The sequence below is a fragment of the Chiloscyllium punctatum genome, chromosome 6 (assembly GCF_047496795.1).
Source record: "Chiloscyllium punctatum isolate Juve2018m chromosome 6, sChiPun1.3, whole genome shotgun sequence".
Classification (NCBI taxonomy): domain Eukaryota; kingdom Metazoa; phylum Chordata; class Chondrichthyes; order Orectolobiformes; family Hemiscylliidae; genus Chiloscyllium; species Chiloscyllium punctatum.
The window spans coordinates 30,405,754-30,431,105 of record NC_092744.1 but is presented as its reverse complement, the minus strand read 5'-3'; the positions used below and the strand labels follow the sequence as shown (position 1 = coordinate 30,431,105).

Genomic DNA, 25,352 nt, shown 5'->3' with positions numbered 1-25,352 from the left:
CTAATTTCTCCTTTGAATCCTCCCACTTCCTCCAGACCAAAGGGTTGCCATGGGCACACATATTGGCCCCAGCTATGCCTGTCTCTTTGTTGGCTACGTAGAGCAGTTGATCTTCCGTAATTACACCGGCACCACTCCCCACCTCTTCCTCCGCTACATTGATGACTGCATTGGTGCCACCTCGTGCTCCCGCGAGGAGGTTGAGCAATTCATCAACTTCACCAACACATTCTACCCTGACCTTAAATTTACCTGGACCATCTCTGACACCTCCCTCCCCTTCCTGGACCTCTCCATCTCCATTAATGACGACCGACTTGACACTGACATTTTTTACAAACCCACCGACTCCCACAGCTACCTGGATTACACCTCTTCCCACCCTACCTTCTGCAAAAATGCCATCCCATATTTCCAATTCCTCCGCCTCTGCCGGATCTGCTCCCAGGAGGACCAGTTCCACTACAGAACACACCAGATGGCCTCCTTCTTTAGAGACCGCAATTTGCCTTCCCACGTGGTTAAAGATGCCCTCCAACGCATCTCGTCTACATCCCGCACCTCCGCCCTCAGACCCCACCCCTCCAACCGTAACAAGGACAGAACGCCCCTGGTGCTCACCTTCCACCCTACCAACCTTCGCATAAACCAAATCATCCGCCGACATTTCTGCCACCTCCAAATAGACCCCACTACCAGGGATATATTTCCCTCCCCACCCCTTTCCGCCTCCGCAAAGACCGTTCCCTCCGTGACTACCTGGTCAGGTCCACGCCCCCAAACAACCCACCCTCCAATCCTGGCATTTTCCCCTGCCACCGCAGGAACTGTAAAACCTGCACTCACACCTCCTCCCTCACCTCTATCCAAGGCCCTAAAGGAGCCTTCCACATGCATCAAAGTTTTACTTGCACATCCACTAATATCATTTATTGTATCTGTTGCTCCCGATGTGGTCTCCTCTACATTTGGGAGACTGGGCGCTTCCCAGCAGAGCGCTTTAGGGAACATCTCTGGGACACCTGTACCAATCAACCACACTGCCCCGTGGCCCAACATTTCAACTCCCCCTCCCACTCTGCCGAGGACATGGAGGTCCTGGGCCTCCTTCACTGCCGCTCCCTCACCACCAGATGCCTGGAGGAAGAACGCCTCATCTTCCGCCTCGGAACATTTCAACCCCAAGGCATCAATGTGGACTTCAACAGTTTCCTCATTTCCCCTTCCCCCACCTCACCCTAGTTCTAAACTTCCAGCTCAGTAACTGTCCCCATGACTTGTCCAGACTTGTCCTACCTGCCTATCTTCTTTCCACCTATTCACTCCACCCTCTCCTCTTTGACCTATCACCTTCATCCCCTCCCCCACTCACCCATTGTACTCTGTGCTACTTTCTCCCCAACCCCACCCTCCTCTAGCTTATCTCTCCATGCTTCAGGCTCACTGCCTTTATTCCTGATGAAGGGCTTTTGCCCGAAACGTCGATTTCGAAGCTACTTGGATGCTGCCTGAACTGCTGTGCTCGTCCAGCACCACTAATCCAGAATCTAGTTTCCAGCATCTGCAGTCATTGTTTTTACCGAGTCCTCAGTAAAGGTCTCACCATCATCCCACTACATTCCCAGGTCAATAAATTCCAAACACATTGCAACATCAAACTTTTCTTCCCCCTTCCTGCTTACCTTTTCCATTGGAACACTCATCCACCTTCTGAGAACCCCTTTTCCTGCCTCTAACACACTCCATCCACTTGGACACCCCAAGCTGGTCTGTTACCTCCCCTCAACCTCTTTATCTTCAACTGCCACTGTGACATTGACCGCCTCAACCTGTCAACCCCTCTCACCTACTCCAACCTCTTCCCCTCACAAGATGCAGCACCCCCCCCAACTCCAACCCCAAACTCACCATTAAACCAGCCAACGGGGTGGGGTGCGCAGTGGTCGATTGGTGCAACAACCTCTACACCGCTGAAGCCAGGCACCAACTCACGGACACCTGCTGCGACTGTCCCCATGACCGTGACCCCAATTCCCATCACCAAACCATCATCTCCCAGACAATCCACAACCTCGTCACCTCAGGTGATTTCCCATCCACAGCCTCTGACTTCATTGTCCTGGAACACTGCACTGCCTAGTTCTACCTCTCACCCAAAATTGACAAACCTGACTACCCTGGTCGATACATCTTTTCCACCTGTTCCTGCCTCACCAAACATATCTCCTCATATCATTAAACCATCCTGGATTCCTTGGTCCAGGAAGTCTCACATACATTCAGGACAGTATCTACACCCTTCATCTCACCCATGGCTTTTGTTTCCCCAGCCCATAGTGCCTCACCTTTTTACCATGGACATCCAGTCCCTGTACACATCTTTCTGCCATGGTAAAGGCCTTCAAGCCCTCTGTTTCCTCCTCTCCCACTGATCCAACCAATACCCCTCCATTGACACACTCATTCGCTTGGCAGAACTGGTCATCACCCTCAACAACTTTTCCTTCAAAATTTCTCAATATTCCTGATGAAGGGCTTATGCCCGAAATGTTGATTCTCCTGCTCTTCAAATGCTGCCTGACCTGCTGTGCCTTTCCATGACTGCACTTTTCGGCTCATTTATCACCAAGGAAATTAAATATAAAAATAAGAAAGTTGTGCTTCAGTTATGCAGAGTTACGCAAGACTACACCTGTGCACGGCATTTTGTCACTTAGAGTTATAGAGTCATAGAGATGTACAGCATGGAAACAGACCCTTCGGTCCAACCCATCCATGCCGACCAGATATCCCAACCCAATCTAGTCCCACCTGCCAGCACCCGGCCCATATCCGTCCAAACCCTTCCTATTCTTATACCCATCCAAATGCCTTTTAAATGTTGTAATTGTACCAGCCTCCACCACTTCCTCTGGCAGCTCATTCCATACACGTACCACCCTCTGCATGAAAAAGTTGCCCCTTAGGTCCCTTTTATATCTTTCCCCTCTCACCCTAAACCTATGCCCTCTAGTTCTGGACTCCCCAACCCCAGGGAAAAGATCTTGTCTATTTATCCTATCCATGCCCCTCATAATTTTGTAAGCCTCTATAAGGTCACCCCTCAGCCTCCGACGCTCCAGGAAAAACAGCCCAAGCCTCTTCAGCCTCTCCCTGTAGCTCAAATCCTCCAACCCTGGCAACATCCTTCTAAATCTTTTCTAAACCCTTTCAAGTTTCACAACATCTTTCCAATAGGAAGGAGCCCAGAGTTGCATGCAATATTCCAACAGTAGCCGTACCAATATTCTGTACAGCCGCAACATGACCTCCCAACTCCTCTACTCAATACTCTGACCAATAAAAAAAGCATACCAAACACCTTCTTCACTATCCTATCTACCTGCAACTCCACTTTCAAGGAGCTATGAACTTTCACTTGAAGGTCTCTTTGTTCAGCAACACTCTCAGGGACCTTACCATTAAGTGTATAAATCTTGCTAAGATTTGCTTTTCCAAAATGGAGCACCTCGCATTTATCTGAATTAAACTCCCTCTGCCACTTCTCAGCCCATTGGCCCATCTGGTCAAGATCCTGTTGTAATCTGAGGTAACCTTCTTTGCTGTCCACTACACCTCCAGTTTTGGTGTCATCTGCAAACTTACTAACTGTACCTCTTATGCGCACATCCAAATCATTTATATAAATGACAAAAAGTTGAGGACCCAACACTGATCCTTGTGGCACTCCACTGGTCATAGGCCTCCAGTCTGAAAAACAACTGTCCACCACCACCACCCTCTGTCTGAAAAACAACTGTCCACCACCACCACCCTCTGTCTTCTACCTTTGAGCCAGTTCTATGTCCAAATGGTGAGTTCTCCATGTATTCCGTGAGATCTAACCTTGCTAACCAGTCGCCCATGGGGAACCTTGTCGAAAGCCTTACTGAGCTCCATATAGGTCATATCTACCGTTCTGCCCTCATCAATCCCTTTAGTTACTTTAGATTAGATTACTTACAGTGTGGAAACAGGCCCTTCGGCCCAACAAGTTCACACCGACCTGACGAAGCACAACCCACCCAGACCCCTACATTTACCCCTTCACCTAACACTACGGGCAATTTAGCTTGGCCAATTCACCTAACTGCACATTTTTGGACCAGAGCACCAAGGGGAAACCCACAGACACGGGGAGAATGTGCAAACTCCACACAGACAGTTGCCTGAAGCGGGAATTGAACCCGGGTCTCTGGCGCTGTGAGGCAGCAGTGCTAACCTCTGTGCCACTGTGCCACCCACTTCTTGAAAAGCTCAATCAAGTTAATGAGACATGATTTCCCACGCATAAAGCCATGCTGACTATCCCTAATCAGTCCTTGCCTTTCCAAGTACATGTACATCCTGTCCCTCAGGATTCCCTCCAACAACTTGCCCACCACCGATGTCAGGCTCACTGGTCTATAGTTCTCTGGCTTGTCCTTACTACTCTTCCGAAAGAGTGGCACCACGTTGGCCAACCTCCAGTCTTCCGGCACCTCACCTTCATTTAAGTAAGGATGTAAATGCCTTGGAAGTGGTTAAGAGAATGTTTACTAGACTATTACTTGGAATAGACAGATTGTCTAATGGAAAATTTGGACAGGCTAGGCTTGTATACGGAGGAATTTAGAAGAGTAAGAGACAACTTGATTGAAACTTAAGATTCTGAAGGGTCTTGACAGAGTTGATGTGAATAGCATGTTTCCTGTTACGAGAGAATTTAGAACCTGGGGTCATTGTTAAAGGGTTGGATATTTAAAGCAGAGATGAGGCAACATTTTTTTCTCAGGGTCATGAATCTTTGGAACATGCTTCCTTAAAATATGAATATTTTTAAGACAGAGGTAGATTATTATGAAGCATGGAGATAAAATGTTATGAGGGCAGGCAAAAATGCAGCTTTATACAAGCAGGTCTGTCATGGTCTTATTGAATTGCAGGCTTGAGGGACTGAAAGGTACGGAAATAGGCCATATTCATACATCCATATACAGTAATATACTTCCTTATTTTCTCTCTTTATAGATCTCCAAGGACCGCTCAAGGATCCTTACTCTTTTATGAATTCATCTGTCCATGCTGCGTGGCTGTGTATGGGTTTGCTGCCTTAAAACTTCCCCCCTCCCCCCACACCCCCCCCCCCCCCCCCAAGGTATATATGTGCATCTAATTGCCATACTGACTGGAATAGGCATATACCAGTAATCTTAACTGTGGTAACCATTTTCTTTTTGAGGTCTCAGTTAATGAGCCACCCTTGAAACTGTGGCCTTGATGGATTGTCTTGTATTCCTGCTAAGGAATATACTTCAGTATTATAGAGAGATAATATGACTTTAATTTAGACTAAATTGAGACTTTTAGTTTCTAAAGCTGATTGGAAAATTTACTGGAGCGTGTGTTTATTTGAGATGAAGATTGTTCAAGATAATTCATCTGAAAATATTTGATGCTAACAGCACGAAGTAGATTCATGATGAAAAGAATGTTATCAAAGACTTAAGGGAGAATTGTCTTCTCCACCATTGTTTTCAAAACATGTTCAATTCAAACATGCTGGTGAAAGAAAGTCAGGCAACCTGTAAGGGCTGTAAGATTTTTGTGACTTGATGTATTTGCTGTTTATGATATAATTTTTCTCGCTACATACTAGATAAAACCATTTGATCTGAATCTTACTCTATTTGGCTAAGTCCAAGTTGGGTCAAGTTCTTCACTCACCTGTGTTGTCACCTCTCACTTCCATACCACTAACAGTGCACAACCTCTGTCTGCATTGCCTTCTCTTTACAGAGGAACCTCGATTATCCGAATACCAGTTATCTGAAAATAGGACTATCCGAAGGAGATCTCGAGGTCCTGTTAGAAACATTACATCAACGACGTGTTTCCAACAGTGATCATGTCTTTTGTTTACAGTGATTAAACAGGCACCATCTCCAAATGACTGACCACCCATGCTCTCTCTCTCTCTCTCTCTCTCTCTCTCTCTCTCACTCTCCCCACACTTTCCCTGGAGTTCTACAGAGGGGTGTACCCCCAATTCCCTACCCCCTTACCCAGATAATCTGACCAACATTGTCCTGAACAGAGCAGAGGTGGAACCTGTCAAAAAGTTGCAGTAAAAAGTTGTGTGTGTGGATGTGGCTGCGTGTGTGCTATTTGGAGACTTACACCACAAAGGCAGCTGCAGCAGTCTTATTGTTGATGTCTAGTCCGGCTGTCCCGAGAGGGGGCGAGGGTAGTGCTAGACGGGGATAGGGTGACGGAGGAGGGGGCAGTGCTGGACAAGGATGGGGGGTGGGCGGGGTGGGTGCAGAGCTGGACGACGATGGGGAGGGGGGGCAACTGGACGAGGATGGGCGGTGGGCGGGAGCAATGCTGGATGAGGATGGGGGGAGCAGTGCTTGGACGGTGGTGGGGGCAGGCGGGAGGGCAGTGATGGACGGGGGGGCAGGGGCAGTGTTAGACAGGGTTGGGGTGGGTGGGGGGGCAGTGCTGGATGGGGTGGGGGCAGGGAGCAGTGTTAGACTGGGATGCGGGTGGGTGGGGGGCAGTGCTGTATGGGGATGGGGTGGCAGTGTTGGATGGGGATGGGGGCAGTGTTAAATGGGGATGGTGGGGTGGGACGGGGGAAGTGCTGGACGGGGATGGGGGTGCGGGAGGGAGGCAGTGCTGGACGAGGATGGGGGGGCGGGGGGCAGTGTTAGACAGTGATGGGGGGGGGGCGGGGGGCAGTGTTAGATGGGGATGGAGGCTGGTGGGTGCAGTGCTGGACGGGGATGGGGTGGCAGTGCTGGATGAGGATGGCGGGCAGGGGGCAGTGCTGGAAGGATATGGGGTGGCAGTGTTGGACGGAGATGGGGGCAGTGTTAGACAGGGATGACGCGGGTGGGGGGCAGTGCTGAACGGGGATGGGGGCGGGGGGCAGTGTTATACTGGGATACGGGTGGGTGGGGGGCAGTGCTGGATGGAGATGGGGTGGCAGTGCTGGACGAGGATGGCGGGCGGGCGGCCGTGCTGGAACGGGATGGGGTGACAGTGCTGGATGGGGATGGGGGCGGGGGGCAGTGTTAGATGGGGATGGTGGGGTGGGAGGGGGGGCAGTGCTGGCCGGGGATGGGGGCACGGGAGGGAGGCAGTGCTGGACGAGGATGGGGAGGTGTGGGGGCAGTGCTGGACGAGGATGGGGGGACGGGGGGCAGAGTTAGACAGCGATGGGGGGGCAGGGGGCAGTGTTAGATGGGAATGGAGGCTGGTGGCTGCAGTGCTGGATGGGGATGGGGTGGCAGTGCTGGACGAGGATGGCGGGCGGGGGGCAGTGCTGGAAGGAGATGGGGGTGGCAGTGTTGGACGGAGATGGGGGCAGGGGGCAGTGTTAGATGGGGATGAGGCATGTGGGGGGCAGTGCTGGACGGGAATAGGGTGGCAGTGTTGGACAAGGATGGGGGCGGGGGGCAGTGCTGGATGAGGATGGGGGCGGGGGGCAGTGTTAGACTGGGATGTGGGTGGGTGGGGGGCAGTGCTGGACGGGGATGGGGTGGCAGTGCTGGGCGAGGATGGCGGGCCGGGGGCAGTGCTGGACGGGGGTGGGGTGGCAGTGCTGGATGAGGATGGGGCACAGGGGGCAGTGCTGGAAGGGGATGGGGTGGCAGTGTTGGATGGGGATGGGAGCGGGGGCCAGTGTTAGACGGGGATGGGGGTGGGTGGGGGGCAGTGCTGGGTGGGGATGGGGTGGCAGTGTTGGTTGGGGATGGGGGCGGGGGGCAGTGTTAGATGGGGATGGGAGCGTGGGAGGGAGGCAGTGCTGGACGAGGATGGGGAGGTGGGGGGGGGCAGTGCTAGACGAGGATGGGGGGGCAGGGTGGCAGTGTTAGACAGTGATCGGGCGGGTGGGGGGCAGTGCTGGACGGGGTGCAGGGTGGTGGGCAGTGTTGGACGGGGATGAGGGGGCGAGGGGCAGTGTTGGACGGGGATGGTGGGCGGGTGCAGTGTTGGAAGGGGATGAGGGGGTGGGGGGCACTGTTGGACATGGATAAGAGGGCGGGGGCAGTGTTGGACGGGGATGGTGATTAGGTGGCAGTGTTGGACAGGGATGAGGGGGCAGGCGGGGACAGTGCTGGATGAGGATGGGGGGGTGGGTGGCAGTGTTGGAAGGGGATGAGGGGTGGGAGCAGTGTTGGACGGGCATGGGGGTGCGGGGGGCAGTGTTGGATGGGGTTGTGTAGCGGGGGCAGTGTTGGACAAGGATGAGGGGGCGGGCGGGGGCAGTGCTGGACGAGAATGGGGGATGGGGTGCAGTGTTGGACGGGGATGAGGAGGTGGGGCAGTGTTAGATGGGAATGGGGAGCAGTGTTGGATGGGGTTGTATGGCGGGCTGGGGGCAGACGGGAGGGCAGTGTTAGAAGGGGGTGGGGCAGGCAGGGGTCAGTTCTGGACGAGGATGGGGGGCAGGGGCATTGCTGGACAGAGTTGGGGGGGCGGGCGGGGGCAGTGTTGGACAGGGATGAGGGAGCGGGGGGGCAGTGTTGAACGGGGATGGGGACGGGTGGGGGGCAGTGCTGGATGGGGATTGGGTGGCAGTGCTGGATGAGCATGGGGCGCAGGGGACAGTGCTGGAAGGGGATGGGGTGGCAGTGTTGGATGGGGATGGGGGCGGGTGGGGGGCAGTGCTGGATGGGGATAGAGTGGCAGTGTTGGATGGGGATGGGGGCAGGGGGCAGTGTTAAATGAGGATGGTGGGGTGGGAGGGGGGCAGTGTTGGATGGGGATGGGGGAGCGGGAGGGAGGCAGTGCTGGACGAGAATGGTGGTGCTGGGGGGCAGTGTTAGACAGCGATGGGGCGGGTGGGGGGCAGTGCTGGATGGGGATGGTGTGGCAGTGCTGGATGAAGGTGGGGGGCACTGCTGTATGAGGATGGGGGGGCGGGAGTGGAGCAGTGCTGGATGAGGATGGAGGGATGGGGGCAGTGTTGGACGAGGATGTGGGGGCGGGAGGTCAGTGCTGGACGAGGATGGGGTGGCAGTGCTGGACGAGGTTGGGGGGCGGGGGGGCAGTGTTGGACGTGGATGGGGGTTCAGGGAGGCAGTGTTGGACGAGGATGGTGGGGGCGGCAGGGGGGCAGTGTTGGAGGAGGATGGGGGGGCGAGAGGGGGGGCAGGGCTGTACGAGGATGGGGTGGCAGTGCTGGACGAGAATGGGTGGCGGAGGGGGCAGTGCTGGACGAGGATGGGGGCGGGGGGCAGTTTTGGACGAGGATTGGGGGCGGGGGCGCAGTGCTGGACAGGGATGGGGGTGGGGGCAGTGTTAGATGGGGATGGGGTGGGTGGGGTGCCGTGCTGGATGAGGTGGGGGTGCGGGAGGGTAGTGTTAGACGGGGATGAGGGCAGGTGGGGGACAGTGCTGGACGAGGATGGGGGGGAGGGGGCAGTACTGGACGGGGTGGGGGCAGGCGGGGGACAGTGCTGGACAAGGATGGGGCGAGGGGGCAGTGCTGGTCGGGGTGGGGGCAGGTGCAGTGTTAGACAGGGATGGAGTTGGGTGGGGGGCAGTGCTGAACGAGGATGGGGGAGGGTGGGGGCAGTGCTGGACGAGGATGGCTTGGCAGCGCTGGATGAGGATGGGGGGTGGTGGGCAGTGCCGGACGGGGATGGGTCGGGAGGGGGGCAGTGCTGGATGGGGATGAGGGAGCGGGGGGCAGTGTTGCATGGGGATGAGGGAGCGGGGGGGGCAGTGTTGGACAGGGATGGGGGTGCGGGGGCAGTGTTGGACGAGGATTGAGTGCGGGGGGCAGTGTTGGACGGGGATGGGGGCTGGCGGGGGGCAGTGCTGGATAGGGATGGTGGGCGGGGGGCAGTGCTGGATGGGGACGGGGGGTGGTGGGCCATGTTGGACGAAGATGGGGGCGGAGGTAGTGTTAGACGGGGATGGGGGCGGTTGGGAGGCAATGCTGGATGGGAATGGGGTGGCAAAGCTGGACTAGGATGGGGGTGAGGTGGCAGTGTTGGACGAGGATGAGGGCGGGGCAGTGTTAGATGGGGATGGGGGCAGGTGGGGGCAGTGCTGGACGAGGATGGGGTGGCAGTGCTGGATGAGGATGGGGGTGGGGGCAGTGTTGGATGAGAATTGGGGGTGGGAGGAGCAGTGTTGGATGAGGATGGGGGGATGAGGGGGCAGTGTTGGACGAGCATGGGGTGGCAGTGCTGGACGAGGACGGGGGGTGAGGGAGCAGTGCTGGACGTGGATGGTGGGGCGGGGGGCAGTGTTAGATGGGGATGGAGGCTGGTGGGGGGCAGTGCTGGACGGGGATGGGGTGGCAGTGCTGGGCAAGGATGGCGGGAGGGGGCAGTGTTGGACGGAGATGGGGGCAGGGGGCAGTGTTAGACGGGGATGGGGTGGCAGTGTTGGACAGGGATGGGGGCGGGGGGCAGTGTTGGACGAGGATGGGAGCGGGGGCAGTGTTAGATGGGGATGGGGGTGGGTGGGGGCAGTGCTGTATGGGGATGGGGTGGCAGTGTTGGATGGGGATGGGGGCGGGGGCAGTGTTAGATGGGGATGGTGGGGTGGGAGGGGGGCAGTGCTGGACGGGGATGGGGGCGCGGGAGGGAGGCAGTGCTAGACAAGGATGGGGGGCGGGGGGGCAGTGTTAGACAGCAATGGGGGAGCGGGTGCCAGTGTTAGATGGGGATGGAGGCTGGTGGGTGCAGTGCTGGATGGGGATGGGGTGGCAGTGCTGGGCGAGGAAGGCGGGCAGGGGACAGTGCTGGAAGGAGATGGGGTGGCAGTGTTGGACGGAGATGAGGGAAGGCGGGAGACAGTGCTGGATGAGGATGAGGGGGAGGGGGCAGTACTGGACGGGGTGGGGGCAGGCGGGGGACAGTGCTGGACGAGGATGGGACGAGGGGGCAGTGCTGGTCGGGGTGGAGGCAGGTGCAGTGTTAGACAGGGATGGAGTTGGGTGGGGGGCAGTGCTGGACGAGGATGGGGGAGGGTGGGGGCAGTGCTGGACGAGGATGGCTTGGCAGCGCTGGATGAGGATGGGGGGTGTTGGGCAGTGCTGGACGGGGATGGGTCGGGAGGGGGGCAGTGCTGGATGGGGATGAGGGAGCGGGGGGCAGTGTTGCATGGGGATGAGGGAGCGGGGGGCAGTGTTGGAAGGAGATGGGGTGGCAGTGTTGGACGGAGATGGGGGCAGGGGGCAGTGTTAGACGGGGATGGGGCGGGTGGGGGGCAGTGCTGGACGGGGATGGGGTGGCAGTGTTGGACAGGGATGGGGCGGGAGGCAGTGCTGGACGAGGATGGGGGTGCGGGAGGGCAGTGTTAGATGGGGATGGGGGCAGGCAGGGGACAGTGCTGGACGAGGATGGGGCGAGGGGGCAGTGCTGGTTGGGGTGAGGTCAGGCGGGGGACAGTGCTGGACGAGGATGGGGCGAGGGGGCAGTGCTGGTTGGGGTGAGGTCAGGCGGGGGACAGTGCTGGACGAGGATGGGGTGAGGGGGCAGTGCTGGTTTGGATGGGGGCAGGTGCAGTGTTAGACAGGGATGGGGTGGGTTGGGGGCATGCTGGACAAGGATAGGGGCGGGCGGGGGCAGTGCTGGACGAGGATGGCTTGGCAGTGCTGGACGAGGATGGGGGGTGGTGGGCAGTGCCGGTCGGGGATGGGTCGGGAGGGGGGCAGTGCTGGATGGGGCTGAGGTGCGCGGGGGCAGTGTTGCACGGGGATGGGGTGCGGGCGGCAGTGTTAGACAGCGATGGGGGATCGGGGGCAGTGTTAGATGGGAATGGAGGCTGGTGGCTGCAGTGCTGGACGGGGATGGGGTGGCAGTGCTGGGCGAGGATGGCGGGCGGGGGTCAGTGCTGGAAGGAGATGAGGTGGCAGTGTTGGAAGGAGATGGGGGCAGGGGGCAGTGTTAGACGGGGATGGGGCGGGTAGGGGGCATTGCTGGATGGGGATGGGGTGGCAGTGTTGGACAGGGATGGGGGCGGGGGGCAGTGCTGGATGAGGATGGGGACGGGGGGCAGTGTTAGACTGGGATGCGGGTGGGTGGGGGGCAGTGCTGGACGGGGATGGGGTGGCAGTGCTGGACGAGGATGGCGGGTGGGGGGCAATGCTGGACGGGGATGGGGTGGCAGTGTTGGACGGGGATGGGAGCGGGGGGCAGTGTTCGACAGGGATGTGGGTGGGTGGGGGGCAGTGTTAGATGGGGATGGTGGGGTGGGAGGGGGGCAGTGCTGGACGGGGATGGGGGCGGGGGGCACTGTTAGACTGGGATGCAGGTGGGTGGAGGGCAGTGCTGGACGGGGATGGGGTGGCAGTGCTGGACGAGGATGGCGGGTGGGGGGCAGTGCTGGACGGGGATGGGGTGGGTAGTGGGCAGTGATGGTTGGGGATGTGGTCGTGGGAGGGAGGCAGTGCTGGGCGAGGATGGGGAGGCGGAGGGGCAGTGCTAGACGTGGATGGGGTGGCAGTGCTGGAAAAAGATGGTGGTGTGGGAGAGGCGCAGTGCTGGACGAGGATGGGGGTGTGGGGAGCAGTGTTGGATGAGGATGGGGCGATGAGGGGGCAGTGTTGGACGAGCATGGGGTGGCAGTGCTGGCCGAGGACGGGAGGATGAGGGAGCAGTGCTGGACGTGGATGGTGGGGCGGGGGGCAGTGTTAGATGGGGATGGAGGCTGGTGGGGGGCAGTGCTGGACGGGGATAGGGTGGCAGTGCTGGGCGAGGATGGCAGGCGGGGAACACTGCTGGAAGGGGATGGGGTGGCAGTGTTGGACGGCGATGGGGGCAGGGGGCAGTGTTAGACGGGGATGGGGCGGGTGGGGGGCAGTGCTGGTTGGGGATGGGGTCGTGGGAGGGAGGCAGTGCTGGGCGAGGATGGGGAGGCGGGGGGGCAGTGCTCGACGTGGATGGGGTGGCAGTGCTGGACAAGGATGGGGGTGTGGGAGAGGCGCAGTGCTGGACGAGGATGGGGGGGGTGGGGGGCAGTGTTAGACAGCGATGGGGGGGCGGGTACCAGTGTTAGATGGGGATGGAGGCTGGTGGGTGCAGTGCTGGACGGGGATGGGGTGGCAGTGCTGGGCGAGGAAGGCGGGCGGGGCACAGTGCTGGAAGGAGATGGGGTGGCAGTGTTGGACGGAGATGGGGGCAGGGGGCCGTGTTAGACGGGGATGGGGCGGGTGGGGGGCAGTGCTGGTTGGGGATGGGGTGGCAGTGTTGGACGGCGATGGGGGCAGGGGGCAGTGTTAGACGGGGATGGGGCGGGTGGGGGGCAGTGCTGGTTGGGGATGGGGTCGTGGGAGGGAGGCAGTGCTGGGCGAGGATGGGGAGGCGGGGGGGCAGTGCTAGACGTGGATGGGGTGGCAGTGCTGGACAAGGATGGGAGTGTGGGAGAGGCGCAGTGCTGGACGAGGATGGGGGGGGGTGGGGGGCAGTGTTAGACAGCGATGGGGGGGGGGGTGCCAGTGTTAGATGGGGATGGAGGCTGGTGGGTGCAGTGCTGGACGGGGATGGGGTGGCAGTGCTGGGCGAGGAAGGCGGGCGTGGGACAGTGCTGGAAGGAGATGGGGTGGCAGTGTTGGACGGAGATGGGGGCAGAGGGCCGTGTTAGACGGGGATGGGGCGGGTGGGGGGCAGTGCTGGACGGGGATGGGGTGGCAGTGTTGGACAGGGATGGGGGTGGGGGGCAGTGCTGGATGGGGGGAGGGGGCAGTACTGGATGGGGTGGGGGCAGGCGGGGGACAGTGCTGGATGAGGATGGGGTGAGGGAGCAGTGCTGGTCGGAAGGGGGTAAGCGCAGTGTTAGACAGGGATGGGGGTGGGTGGGGGGCAGTGCTGGACAAGGATGGGGGTGGGTGGGGGTCAGTGTTGGACGAGGATGGGGGGTGGTGGGCAGTGCAGGTCGGGGATGGGTCGGGAGGGGGGCAGTGTTGCATGGGGATGAGGGAGCGGGGGGGACAGTGTTGGACGGAAATGAGGGGCGTGGAGGCAGTGTTGGACGGGGATGCGGTGGCAGTGTTGGACAAGGATAGGGTGGGGGGCAGTGCTGGACGAGGATGGGGGCGGAGGGCAGTGCTGGAAGGGGATGGGGTGGCAATATTGGATGGAGATGGGGGCGGGGGCAGTGTTAGACTGGGATGCGGGTGGGTGGGGAGCAGTGCTGGATGGGGATGGGGTGGCAGTGCTGGACGAGGATGGCGGGCGGGGGGCAGTGTTGGACGGGGATGGGAGCAGGGGGCAGTGTTAGATGGGGATGGGGGTGGGTGGGGGGCAGTGCTGGATGGGGATGGGTGACAGTGTTGGATGGGGATTGTGGGGTGGGAGGGGGGCAATGCTGGACGGGGATGGGGGCGCGGGAGGGAGGCAGTGCTAGACGAGGATGGGGAGGTGGGGTGGCAGTGCTGGACGAGGATGGGGGCGGGGGGGCAGTGTTAGACAGTGATGGGGGAGCGGGGGCAGTGTTAGATGGGGATGGAGGCTGGTGGGTGCAGTGCTGGACGGGGATGGGGTGGCAGTGCTGGGCGAGGATGGCGGGCGGGGGGCAGTGTTGGAAGGATATGGGGTGGCAGTGTTGGACGGAGATGGGGGCGGGGGGCAGTGCTGCACGAGGATGGAGGCGGGGTGCAGTGTTAGACTGGGATGCGGGTGGGTGGGGGGCTGTGCTGGACGGGGATGGGAGCGGGGGGCAGTGTTAGATGTGGATGGTGGTGTGGGAGGGGGGAGTACTGGACGGGGATGGGGGTGGGGGGCAGTGTTAGACTGGGATGCGGGTGGGTGGGGGGCAGTGCTGGACGGGGATGGGGTGGCAGTGCTGGACGAGGTTGGCGGGCGGGGGGCAGTGCTGGACAGGGATGGGGTGACAGTGCTGGATGAGGATGGGAGTGGGGGGCAGTGTTAGACGGGGATGGGGGTGGGTTGGAGGCAGTGCTGGGTGGGTATGGGGGCGTGGGAGGGAGGCAGTGTGGACGAGGATGGGGAGGCGGGGGGGCAGTGCTGGATGTAGATGGGGTGGCAGTGCTGGAAAAGGATGGTGATGTGGGAGAGGCACAGTGCTGGATGAGAATGGGGGTGTGGGGGGCAGTGTTGGATGAGGATGGTGGTGTGGGAGAGGCACAGTGCTGGATGAGGATGGGGCGATGAGGGGGCAGTGTTGGACGAGCGTGGGGTGGCAGTGCTGGATTAGGACGGGAGGGTGAGGGAGCAGTTCTGGACGTGGATGGTGGGGCGGGGGGCAGTGTTAGATGGGAATGGAGGCTGGTGGGGGGCAGTGCTGGACAGGGATAGGGTGGCAGTGCTGGGCGAGGATGGCGGGCGGGGACAGTGCTGGAAGGGGATGGGGTGGCAGTGTTGGACGGAAATGGGGGCAGGGGGCAGTGTTAGATGGGGATGGTGGGGTGGGAGGGGGGCAGTGCTGGAAGGGGATAGGGGCGCGTGAGGAAGGCAGTGCTGGACGAGGATGGGGAGGCGGGGTGGCAGTGCTGGATGAGGATGGGGGGGCGGGGGGCAGTGTTAGACAGCGATTGGGGGGTGTGGTCAGTGCTGGATGGGGATGGGGTGGCAGTGTTGGACGGAGATGGGGGCAGTGTTAGACGGGGATGGGGCAGGTGGGGGGCAGTGCTGGATGAGGGTGGGGGTGGGGGCAGGGTTGGACGGGGATGGGGGCGGGGCAGTGTTGAACAGGGGTGGGGGAGCTGCGGAGGGTGGGGCCGGTGTTGAAATACTGCCCACCTATCTCGTTTGGATAATCGATGTTCCCCTGTACTGCAGAACACCTCACCACTTTTCCACCATCTACACAGTTAACAGGCATTTAATTGCATTCAATTCCTCTATTTATCACATTGCGGGAGAAGACAGCGCATAACAGGGCAGTATGGGTCAAGTGGTACTTAGAGTCATAGAGCTGTAAAGCCACCGGGCGGAGGGGATCCCCAGTGGAGGGCTCTCTACGCGGGAGTCCTCCCCCTTTCTCTCGGGGATCTGGGGTGGAGGGTGCTGCACGCAGCAGTCCCCTGCAACCGCAGATTGCGGTGGTTCACGGACTCCCAGCCCAACTGCTTGTTCTGTGGCGCTGTGGAGTCCGTGGACCATGTATACATTGGGTGTGGGCGTTTGCACTCCCTTTTTGATTTTCTTAAGAACCTTCTCCTCTGTTTCTGGCTGCACTTCAGTCCCACGCTCCTGATCTTCGGGCACCCAGTACAGAGGAGGGAGGGCAGGTCCGAAGACCTCCTCGTGGGTCTGCTCCTGGGCCTGGCCAAGCTGGCCATCAACAGGTCCAGGCAGCGGGCCGTGGAGGGGGTCGTTAGGGCCGACTGCCTGCCCCTCTTCCGGGGTTACGTTAGAGCCCGGGTGTCCTTGGAGAAGGAGCACGCGGTGTCCACCGACACCCTGGAGTCGTTCAGGGAGAGGTGGGCGCCGCAGGGAGTGGAGTGCATCATTTCTCCCTCCAACTCTATTTTGATTTAGTCCCTACCCTCCCCTTCACTGTTTTGATCACACAGCACTGCCCTGTGGTTTGAAGGGCAGTGCTTGTCACTGGCCACTCGGGTGTTTTCCCTATCTTCCTGGTGGTGGAAATCGAATAAAGATCTGTGCACTTTGTGTCTTTCACTGTGTCTCACATCTACACACACACACCATGGGTGCTGGGGAAAAAAATAAGCACTACCGCACTTAGGCGGTAGTGTGGGGGTTAAAAGGAAAAGAAACAGGGCATGATTGCCCTGTGGTTTGAAGGGCAGTGCTTGTCACTGGCCACTCGGAAAAAAAAAAATAAATAAAGCCACCGGGCGGTGGGGATCCCCAGTGGAGGGCTCTCTACGCGGGAGTCCTCCCCCTTTCTCTCGGGGATCTGGGGTGGAGGGTGCTGCACGCAGCAGTCCCCTGCAACCGCAGATTGCGGTGGTTCACGGACTCCCAGCCCAACTGCTTGTTCTGTGGCGCTGTGGAGTCCGTGGACCATGTATACATTGGGTGTGGGCGTTTGCACTCCCTTTTTGATTTTCTCAAAAACCTTCTCCTCTGTTTCTGGCTGCACTTCAGTCCCACGCTCCTGATCTTCGGGCACCCGGTACGGAGGAGGGAGGGCAGGTCCGAGGACCTCCTCGTGGGTCTGCTCCTGGGCCTGGCCAAACTGGCCATCAACAGGTCCAGGCAGCGGGCCATGGAGGGGGTCGTTAGGGCCGACTGCCTGCCCCTCTTCCGGGATTACGTTAGAGCCCAGGTGTCCTTGGAGAAGGAGCACGCGGTGTCCACCAACACCCTGGAGTCGTTCAGGGAGAGGTGGGCACCGCAGGGAGTGGAGTGTATTATTTCCCCGTCCAACTCTATTTTGATTTAGTCCCTACCCTCCCCTCCACTGTTTTGCTCACACAGCATTGCCCTTTGATGAGAAGGGCAGTGCTTGTCACTGGCCACTCGGGTGTTTTTCATATCTTCCTGGTGGTGGAAATTGAATAAAGATTCGTGCACTTTGTGTCTTTCACTGTGTCTCACACCTGCACACACACACCATGGGTGCTGGGGAAAAAATAAGCACTACCGCCTAACTGCGGTAGTGTGGGGGTTAAATAAAAAAAGTAAAAAAAAGGAACAAAAAAAAGAAAAAAACATAGAGCTGTAAAGCATGGAAATAGACCCTTTGGTCTAACTCATCCATGATGACCAGATATCCTAAATTAATCTAGTCCTGTTTGCCAGCACTTGGCCCATATCCCTCTAATCCCTTACTATTCATGTACCCATCCAGGTGCCTTTTAAATGTTATAATTGTACCAGCCTCCACCACTTCATCTGGCAGCTTATTCCATACATGTACCACACTTTGTGTGAAAAGGTTGTCACTATAAGGTCACCCCTCTGCCTCTGACGCTCCAGGGAAAATAGCCCTAGCCTATTCAACCTCTCGCTAAAGCTCAAATCTTCCAACCCTGGCAAAGTCCTTGTAAATCTTTTTTGAACCCGTTCAAGTTTCACAACATCCTTCCTATAGGAGGGAGACCAGAGTTGCCCACAATATTCTGAAAGTGGCCTAACCAATGTCCAGTGACCTCCCAACTCCTAAACTCAATGCTCTGACCAATAAAGGAAAGCATACTAAATGCCTTCTTCACCATCTTATCAACCTGAGACTCCACTTTCAAGGAACTATGAACCTGCACTCCAAGGTCTCCTTGTTAAGCAGCACTTCCAGGTTTTTACCATTAAGTGTATAAGTCCTGCCTTGACATTTTACAAGACAGAAACCTGGCCCTCACAGAGGAACACTGGGACCATTCCTGCAAGAATCCTCAACATTTAAGTCCTGCTGAGTAAGTACCTTTCATCCGTTGCACGTCTCCCGTAAAATCTGTGGTCAGTGCCATTCATTGCACAGTACTTGTAATCATTGGCCATGACACCTCTGTCTTATGTTTTGTAGGTACCACCAGCATGTCCATAACTTAGGTACAGAAATACCTTGCTGTCTCAGAAGCCATCTCCAAGAACCAAGGCCTCAAAGTGAGCATTAGCAAGGTGCGTTGTGTATCCCACAAGTTCAGAAACTGACACCTCAGTGAAAATGTTAGGCTTCAAGAGTTTGGGACCACACTCTCGCAAGCATCTCGCTGTAAGAAGACTGCAGCTGGCCAAGGAGGAAATGCCCCAGGCTGCTCGCTGAAGGATTCATCTACCCCAACCTCTCCAAGTTTGGTTGCATCCATTTTCTAATTGCACTTTCCAATTTAAAGTTCCAGCAAAATGGAAGATGACATGAGTGCTGTTCAACTACTGGCTTTCTGTAACTTTCTCAACATGTCAGTGAATCCCAAACAAGTAAGTCCTGTGAAGTTTCCGGGAAGGGCCCTGTACCTCCCATGTCCTTACATAATCCATGTACCTGCACCTGCACCTGCACCTGCACCTGCACCTGCCTACCTTTGCCCACAACTTCTGACGGAAAGTGCCAGGCCTCCCACATCTCCTCACCATGGACAGAACCTCATTCCACCTGAACCCCTTCTGATTCATGCTTTACTGTATACCTTCCATGCAGCTTGCATTTCCCTCCTTTACATTGTCATTCAACTTCCCCCCCCCTCCCTTCCCCAGGCTGTAGTTCCCAAATCTTGAGATAATTTGCCAAATCTCATTCCCATGGCATAGCCCCTTCAGTGTCTGCAGACAGACTATTGCCTGAACCTTGAGTGATCTGATTGGACAACCTCCAACGAAAATTGCCCAGAACCAGACTCATGAATGTACATTTCCCCAGTTGCATTACCTGTAAACCCAGACTGTCCACTGTGGCGTCGCAGAACTGGCTGTGACACGCTGTCTGGATTTCAGAGTCATGTACCCCTGACCAAGTTTACCTAAGCAAATATCTGACAATGGCCAACCGATGAAGGGCTTTGGCCCAAAATGTTGATTCTCCTGCTCCTTGGATGCTGCCTGACCTACTCTGCTTTTCCAGCAACACACTCTCAACTCTGATCTGCAGACCTCACTTTCTCCTCCTGCATAACCTGTTGGCACATGGTGAAAGTGTGACATTGCTGGAGCACTCTACCATACAGAAAAATGCATACACTTGAGTGAGAACTGCTAACTAGCAAGGTATGCTGTCTGGTTGTGTTACTGTGCTAATTAGTACTGTAAGGCATAGATATTGTGAGCAGGTAGGTGCTAAGTGAATGAACATAAAGAGAGCAAACAAATTGCCCTGAGATGGAACGTGGTTAAGTCTGTGAGCTGGGTACTTATCCCTGTGCACAAAATGTCCCTACTGTGGCCTTTTAATGCGAGTTGCCAGTGCGCCCTATAATGTAAATCTGCACTTCTCGAGCACCGTGCCAGTGTATTGGAGAGTTGCCATGATGGTTAAGGGGGGTTGGCAAATGAATTTAATGCCATTGTCCACAAATGCGAGATGATGCTATGCCTTGAGCCGCAGTTTGTTTGAGTGCAACATGGAGATTGTTCAGAGTAGGTAGCAAAATGACTAAATAGGTACACTGGTTTCCATGTCGAGTCTTCTCAAAATCCAGCTTATTTGGTAAGACAGAAAACTAAATATTAGTGAGGTGACTTGGGTTATTAACAAGCTATTTAACAAACAGTAATCCCCTTTAATCATCAACTCATGCTGCCTAGTGAGGATCTCATCATGCCACTTGTGAGAAGCATAAAAATGGAGTGAGATGCTCCCAAAGTTGATATGAGACTCACCGGACAATTGATTGATTCTGCCAGAAATCTTGCCATCATCCTTATTGTTCAGACTCCTGTAAGATGTGCAGTTTTTCTCTGAACTTGATACTACTTTCCCTAAGAAACCTGGCACGGTCATATGCTTGAAGCAGGGTTCCCTGTAGAGTGTCAGTATTTGCTGTGGCCTCTAATGGTTGCAAGTGATTCATAGCATAGCAAGATGATTCCCCCACCTCATAAAGTAATGAAACACTTTTGCTTTCAGTAAGAAATGTTAGGAAAAATAAATTCTTGTTTTGTGAAATAACAGAAACCAGAAAGATATGGGTCTGTAATTCCATCATGATAACCTTAAATATAGCAGTGAAGCACTGCTAATAACAAACATCTTTTGACATATGATGCCTTCAACTTCTTATAGCACACTTTTAAAATTTAAGTAAAAGTTTGCAACTACTTTTTTTAATGAAATGATTCTTCTTTCTGCAGTCTTAATCCCTTTTATGAAACATTCTGCATAATTTTTATAATACAACTTTTGACTCGAGTACAAGTGACAATATTAAACAAATTAAATCTAAATCTAACAAGAATTTGATTTTTTTCCTACTTTCCTACTTTTTGTTTTTACATTCACAGCCAAAAATTACGGCGAACTATGTCATTACTTCTTTAAAAAAATCTGTGAAACACAAAGTCTACAGTGTACCAGGATATGAAAGAGGCGTTATGAACCCGGTGCCCAGATATGTTTAGCTTCATTTTATACGCAGTTTGCTTTTGAACTAGGTCTTTGGGCGATATCCGTAAATTGGAATAATCGCGGAGAAAAAGAAAGAACAAAATTGCACAATTAGAGCGATAAAATAACTACTTTGAAGGACATTTTGCAAGTTGCAGTATGACTTGGGGAAAGTCCGATTCTTAACTGCAGCGGCTGCCGTACTGTCATAATCATTAACTTGACCAAAGGAACTTGGAAGGTATAAACAGAGCAGAAGAATTCAAGGTGATGGTGAACGCTTCAGCCGTTTTCCAAACGGAACGCGCCATGCGGGGTCCCGCTCTATGGGCTGTGTGCGTTTTAGTCGGCATCTTCAATTTGGGCAAGTACAAAAAAGTCTTTCAGTTTGAGGCAAACTTTAGGTTGTAATCTGAGTCTGGCTAGAAAGGTTGGTAATGTTCAGTCTGTTTGGAGAAGGGATGCGTGGCCGAACTCAAGTCGACGGTGTCAAAATAATTAGAACCAAAATGTTTTGAGGCAGCTCATGTGTTTTTAAATGTAATGACAAGTGGAAGCAATAGTGAGTACCTATCATGTGAATTGTGAAGAACTTGTACTGCTGAACCTTGCATTGCATGTATTTTCAATTTTAGACTGGTGCTGCTCGGGAGCACTGCATATTCAGGAGGAGAACTGGAGTAAATCAACATTCTGAGAACCTGCAACAGAAGGGGGAAAAAAACACAAATCAATCGAGCGAGTTTTCGCTATATTGCCAGGGATTCGGACACAGACTCGCGACTATATTGGCAGACATTGACTCATTCTACATCTAAATATCAAGGCGTACCACACATAATCCACCAAGACCTCTAGAGGAGTCTTATTACACCATGAATATGACACGAGTAATTTGGGCAAATAGCCATCAATATTGTTAATCCAAATCTTATTACTTGACAAACTATCATTAAACTACTTAAGATCCCCCACCCACCCCATCCACACAAAAAAATTCACAGTGACCAGCCATTTAGAAATTCCAGGCTGGAATCTTGGCACAGAAGCATCAAGCACAAAAAAAATGTTTTCTAAAAACCATCCTAGGTTTGAGCCTTCAAAATTCCACAAAATGATGCAGTGCTGCCTGCTACTGTTAGATTTTGATTGATTCAAAATAAACTCAAATTTGATTAATTAAATTAGATTTAATTCGTTTGATAGTTTAATGGATTGTTTCTGTGACCTTAGTTATGTGAATATGTTATTCTATGTGGAAATAATAGATAGTGAATATTCAACATAACTCAGAATTGGAAGGAGGTCTGATAATCAGAAAATGGTTAGTTCTCTATGAAGGATTAATTCAACCGAGTAGAACATTGAGATTAGTGGTTACGCAATTCTCTTTGTTCAATACTTTTTTACCTGGAGAACATCATATGAATGCTTGGCTTGAAGATTAGATTATTTACTGTGTGGAAACAGGCCCTTCGGCCCAGTAAGTCCACACCGACCCTCTAAAAAGCAACCCACCCAGACCCATTCCATAAGACCATAAAACATAGGAGTGGAAGTAAGGCCATTTGGCCCATCGAGTCCACTCCACCATTTAATCATGGCTGATGGGCATTTCAACTCCACTTACCCGCATTCTCCCCGTAGCCCTTAATTCCTTGTGACATCAAGAATTTATCAATCTCTGCCTTGAAGACATTTAGCGTCCCAGACTCCACTGCACTCCGTGGCAATGAATTCCACAGGCCCACCACTCTCTGGTTGAAGACATGTCTCCGCATTTCTGTTCTGAATTGACCCCCCTCTAATTTTAAGGCTGTGCCCACGGGTCCTAGTCTCCCCGCCTAATGGAAACAATTTCTTAGCATCCACCCTTTCCGAGCCATGTATTATCTTATAAGTTTCTACTAGATCTCCCCTTAACCTTCTAAACTCCAATGAGTACAATCCCAGGATCCTCAGCCGTTCCTCGTATGTTAGACCTACCATTCCAGGGATCATCCGTGTGAATCTCCACTGGACACGCTCCAGTGCCAGTATGTCCCTCCTGAGGTATGGGGCCCAAAACTGGACACAGTACTCCAAATGGGGCCTAACCAGAGCTTTATAAAGTCTCAGTAGCACATCGCTGCTTTTATATTCCAACCCTCTTGAGATAAATGACAACATTGCATTTGATTTCTTAATCATGGATTCAACCTGCATGTTTACCTTCAGAGAATCCTCGACTAGCACTCCCAGATCCCTTTGTACTTTGGCTTTATGAACTTTCTCACCGTTTAGAAAGTGGTCCATGCTTGTATTCTTTTTTCCAAAGTGCAAGACCTCGCATTTGCTCACATTGAACTTCATCAGCCATTTCCTGGAGCACTCTCCCAAACTGTCTAGATCCTTCTGCAGCCTCCCCACTTCCTCAGTACTACCTGCCAGTCCACCTATCTTCATATCATCGGCAAACTTCGCTAGAATGCCCCCAGTCCCTTCATCCAGATCATTAATATATAACATGAACAGCTGCGGCCCCAACACTGAACTCTGTGGGGCACTGCTTGTCACCAGCTTCCATTCCGAAAAAGAACCTCTTATCCCAACTCTCTGCCTTCTGTCAGACAACTAATCCTCAATCCATGCCTGTAGCTCACCTCGAACACCATGGGCCCTCACCTTACTCAGCAGCCTCCCGTGTGGCACCTTATCAAAGGCCTTTTGGAGGTCTAGATAGACCACATCCACTGGGTTTCCCTAGTCTAACCTACTTGTCACCTCTTCAAAGAATTCTAACAGGCACGACCTCCCCTTACCAAATCCATGTTGACTTATTCTAATCCGACCCTGCAATTTCAAGAATTTAGAAACCTCATCCTTAACAATGAATTCTAGAATTTTACCAACAACCGAGGTTAGGCTAATTGGCCTATAATTTTCCATCTTTTGTCTTGATCCTTTCTTGAACAATGGGGTTACAAAAGCGATCTTCCAATCATCCGGGACTTTCCCTGACTCCAGTGACTTTTGAAAAATCTCAACCAATGCCTCTGCTATTTCCTCAGCCACCTCCCTCAGAACTCTAGGATGTAGCCCATCGGGGCCAGGAGATTTGTCAATTTTAAGACCTTTTAGCTTTTCTAGCACTATCTCTTTTGTAATGGCAACCATACTCAACTCAGCCCCCTGACTCCCTTTAATTGTTGGGATATTACTCATGTCTTCCACTGTGAAGACTGACGCAAAATACTTATTGAGTTCTCCAGCTATTTCCTTATCTCCCATCAGTGTGAAGTGGCCCAATGTCTACTTTTGTCTGTCGTTTGTTTCTTATGTATTGAAAGAAACTTTTACTATCATTTCTAATATTACTGGCTAGCCTACCTTCATATTTGATCCTCTCCTTCCTTATTTCTCTCTTTGTTATCCTCTGTTTTTATAGCCATCCCAATCTTCTGATTTCCCAATCTTCTGATTGGCCACTTTATAGGATCTCTCTTTTTCTTTGATACATTTCCTGACTTCCTTTGTCAGCCAAGGCTGTCTAATCCCTCCCGGATAATCTTTCTTTTCTTGGGGATGAACCTCTGTACTATGTCCTCAATTATACCCACAAACATCTTGCTTCCAGTCGATTTTCGTCAGTTCCTCTCTCATGCCCTCATAATTACCTTTGTTTAACCGCAACACCATTACATCCGATTTTGCCTTCTCTCTTTCAAACTGCAGACTGAACTCTACCATATTATGATCGCTGCTTCCTAAGTGTGGCCTTACTTTAAGATCTTTTATAAAGTCTGGTTCATTACATAGCACTAGGTCCAGAATAGCCTGCTCCCTGTGGGCTCCATGACAGCTGTTCCAAAAAGCCATCCTGTAAGCATTCCAAGAATTCCCTTTCTTTGGATCCACTGGCAACATTATTTACCCAGTCCACCTGCATATTGAAGTCCCCCATGATCACCGTGACCTTGCCTTTCTGACATGCCATTTCTATTTCCCGGTATATGTTGCGCCTCTGGTCCTGACCACTGTTAGGAGGTCTGTACATAACTCCCATTATGGTTTTTTTGCCTTTGTGGTTCCTCAATTCCACCCACACAGACTCCACATCATCCGACTCTATGTCAATCAGTGCCATAGATTTAATTTTGCTCTTAACTAACAAGGCCACCCCGCCCCCTCTACCCACCTTCCTGTCTTTTCGATAAGTTGAACATCCTTGGATGTTTAACTACCAGTCCTGAACCCCCTGCAACCATGTCTCTGCGATGCCTACCACAACATAATCATTCACGATGATCTGTGCCGTTAGTTCATCTACTTTGTTACAAATGCTACGAGTATTCATGCTAACATTCTTATCATTAGAGATATTGGAAGTCATAAGATGTCCTAAGTTATCCTTCCTT

The 25,352-nt window shown here is 54.1% G+C and overlaps 1 protein-coding gene across 2 annotated transcripts in view; it reads left to right on the top strand.

The window, feature by feature from the left end:
* Positions 1-20,942: 20,942 nt before the first annotated feature.
* The window catches only part of meltf (melanotransferrin), a 79,600-nt gene continuing 75,190 nt past the window's right edge, over positions 20,943-25,352 (top strand). The window contains exon 1 of one of the 2 annotated variants that reach the window (XM_072572270.1): positions 20,943-21,319. In XM_072572270.1, coding sequence (XP_072428371.1) covers positions 21,226-21,319 — 94 coding nt within the window. In that variant the 5' untranslated portion in view covers positions 20,943-21,225. Of the gene's footprint in view, positions 21,320-21,483; positions 21,518-25,352 lie in introns of those variants that run through there. The other variant, XM_072572271.1, reaches the window with a different exon arrangement.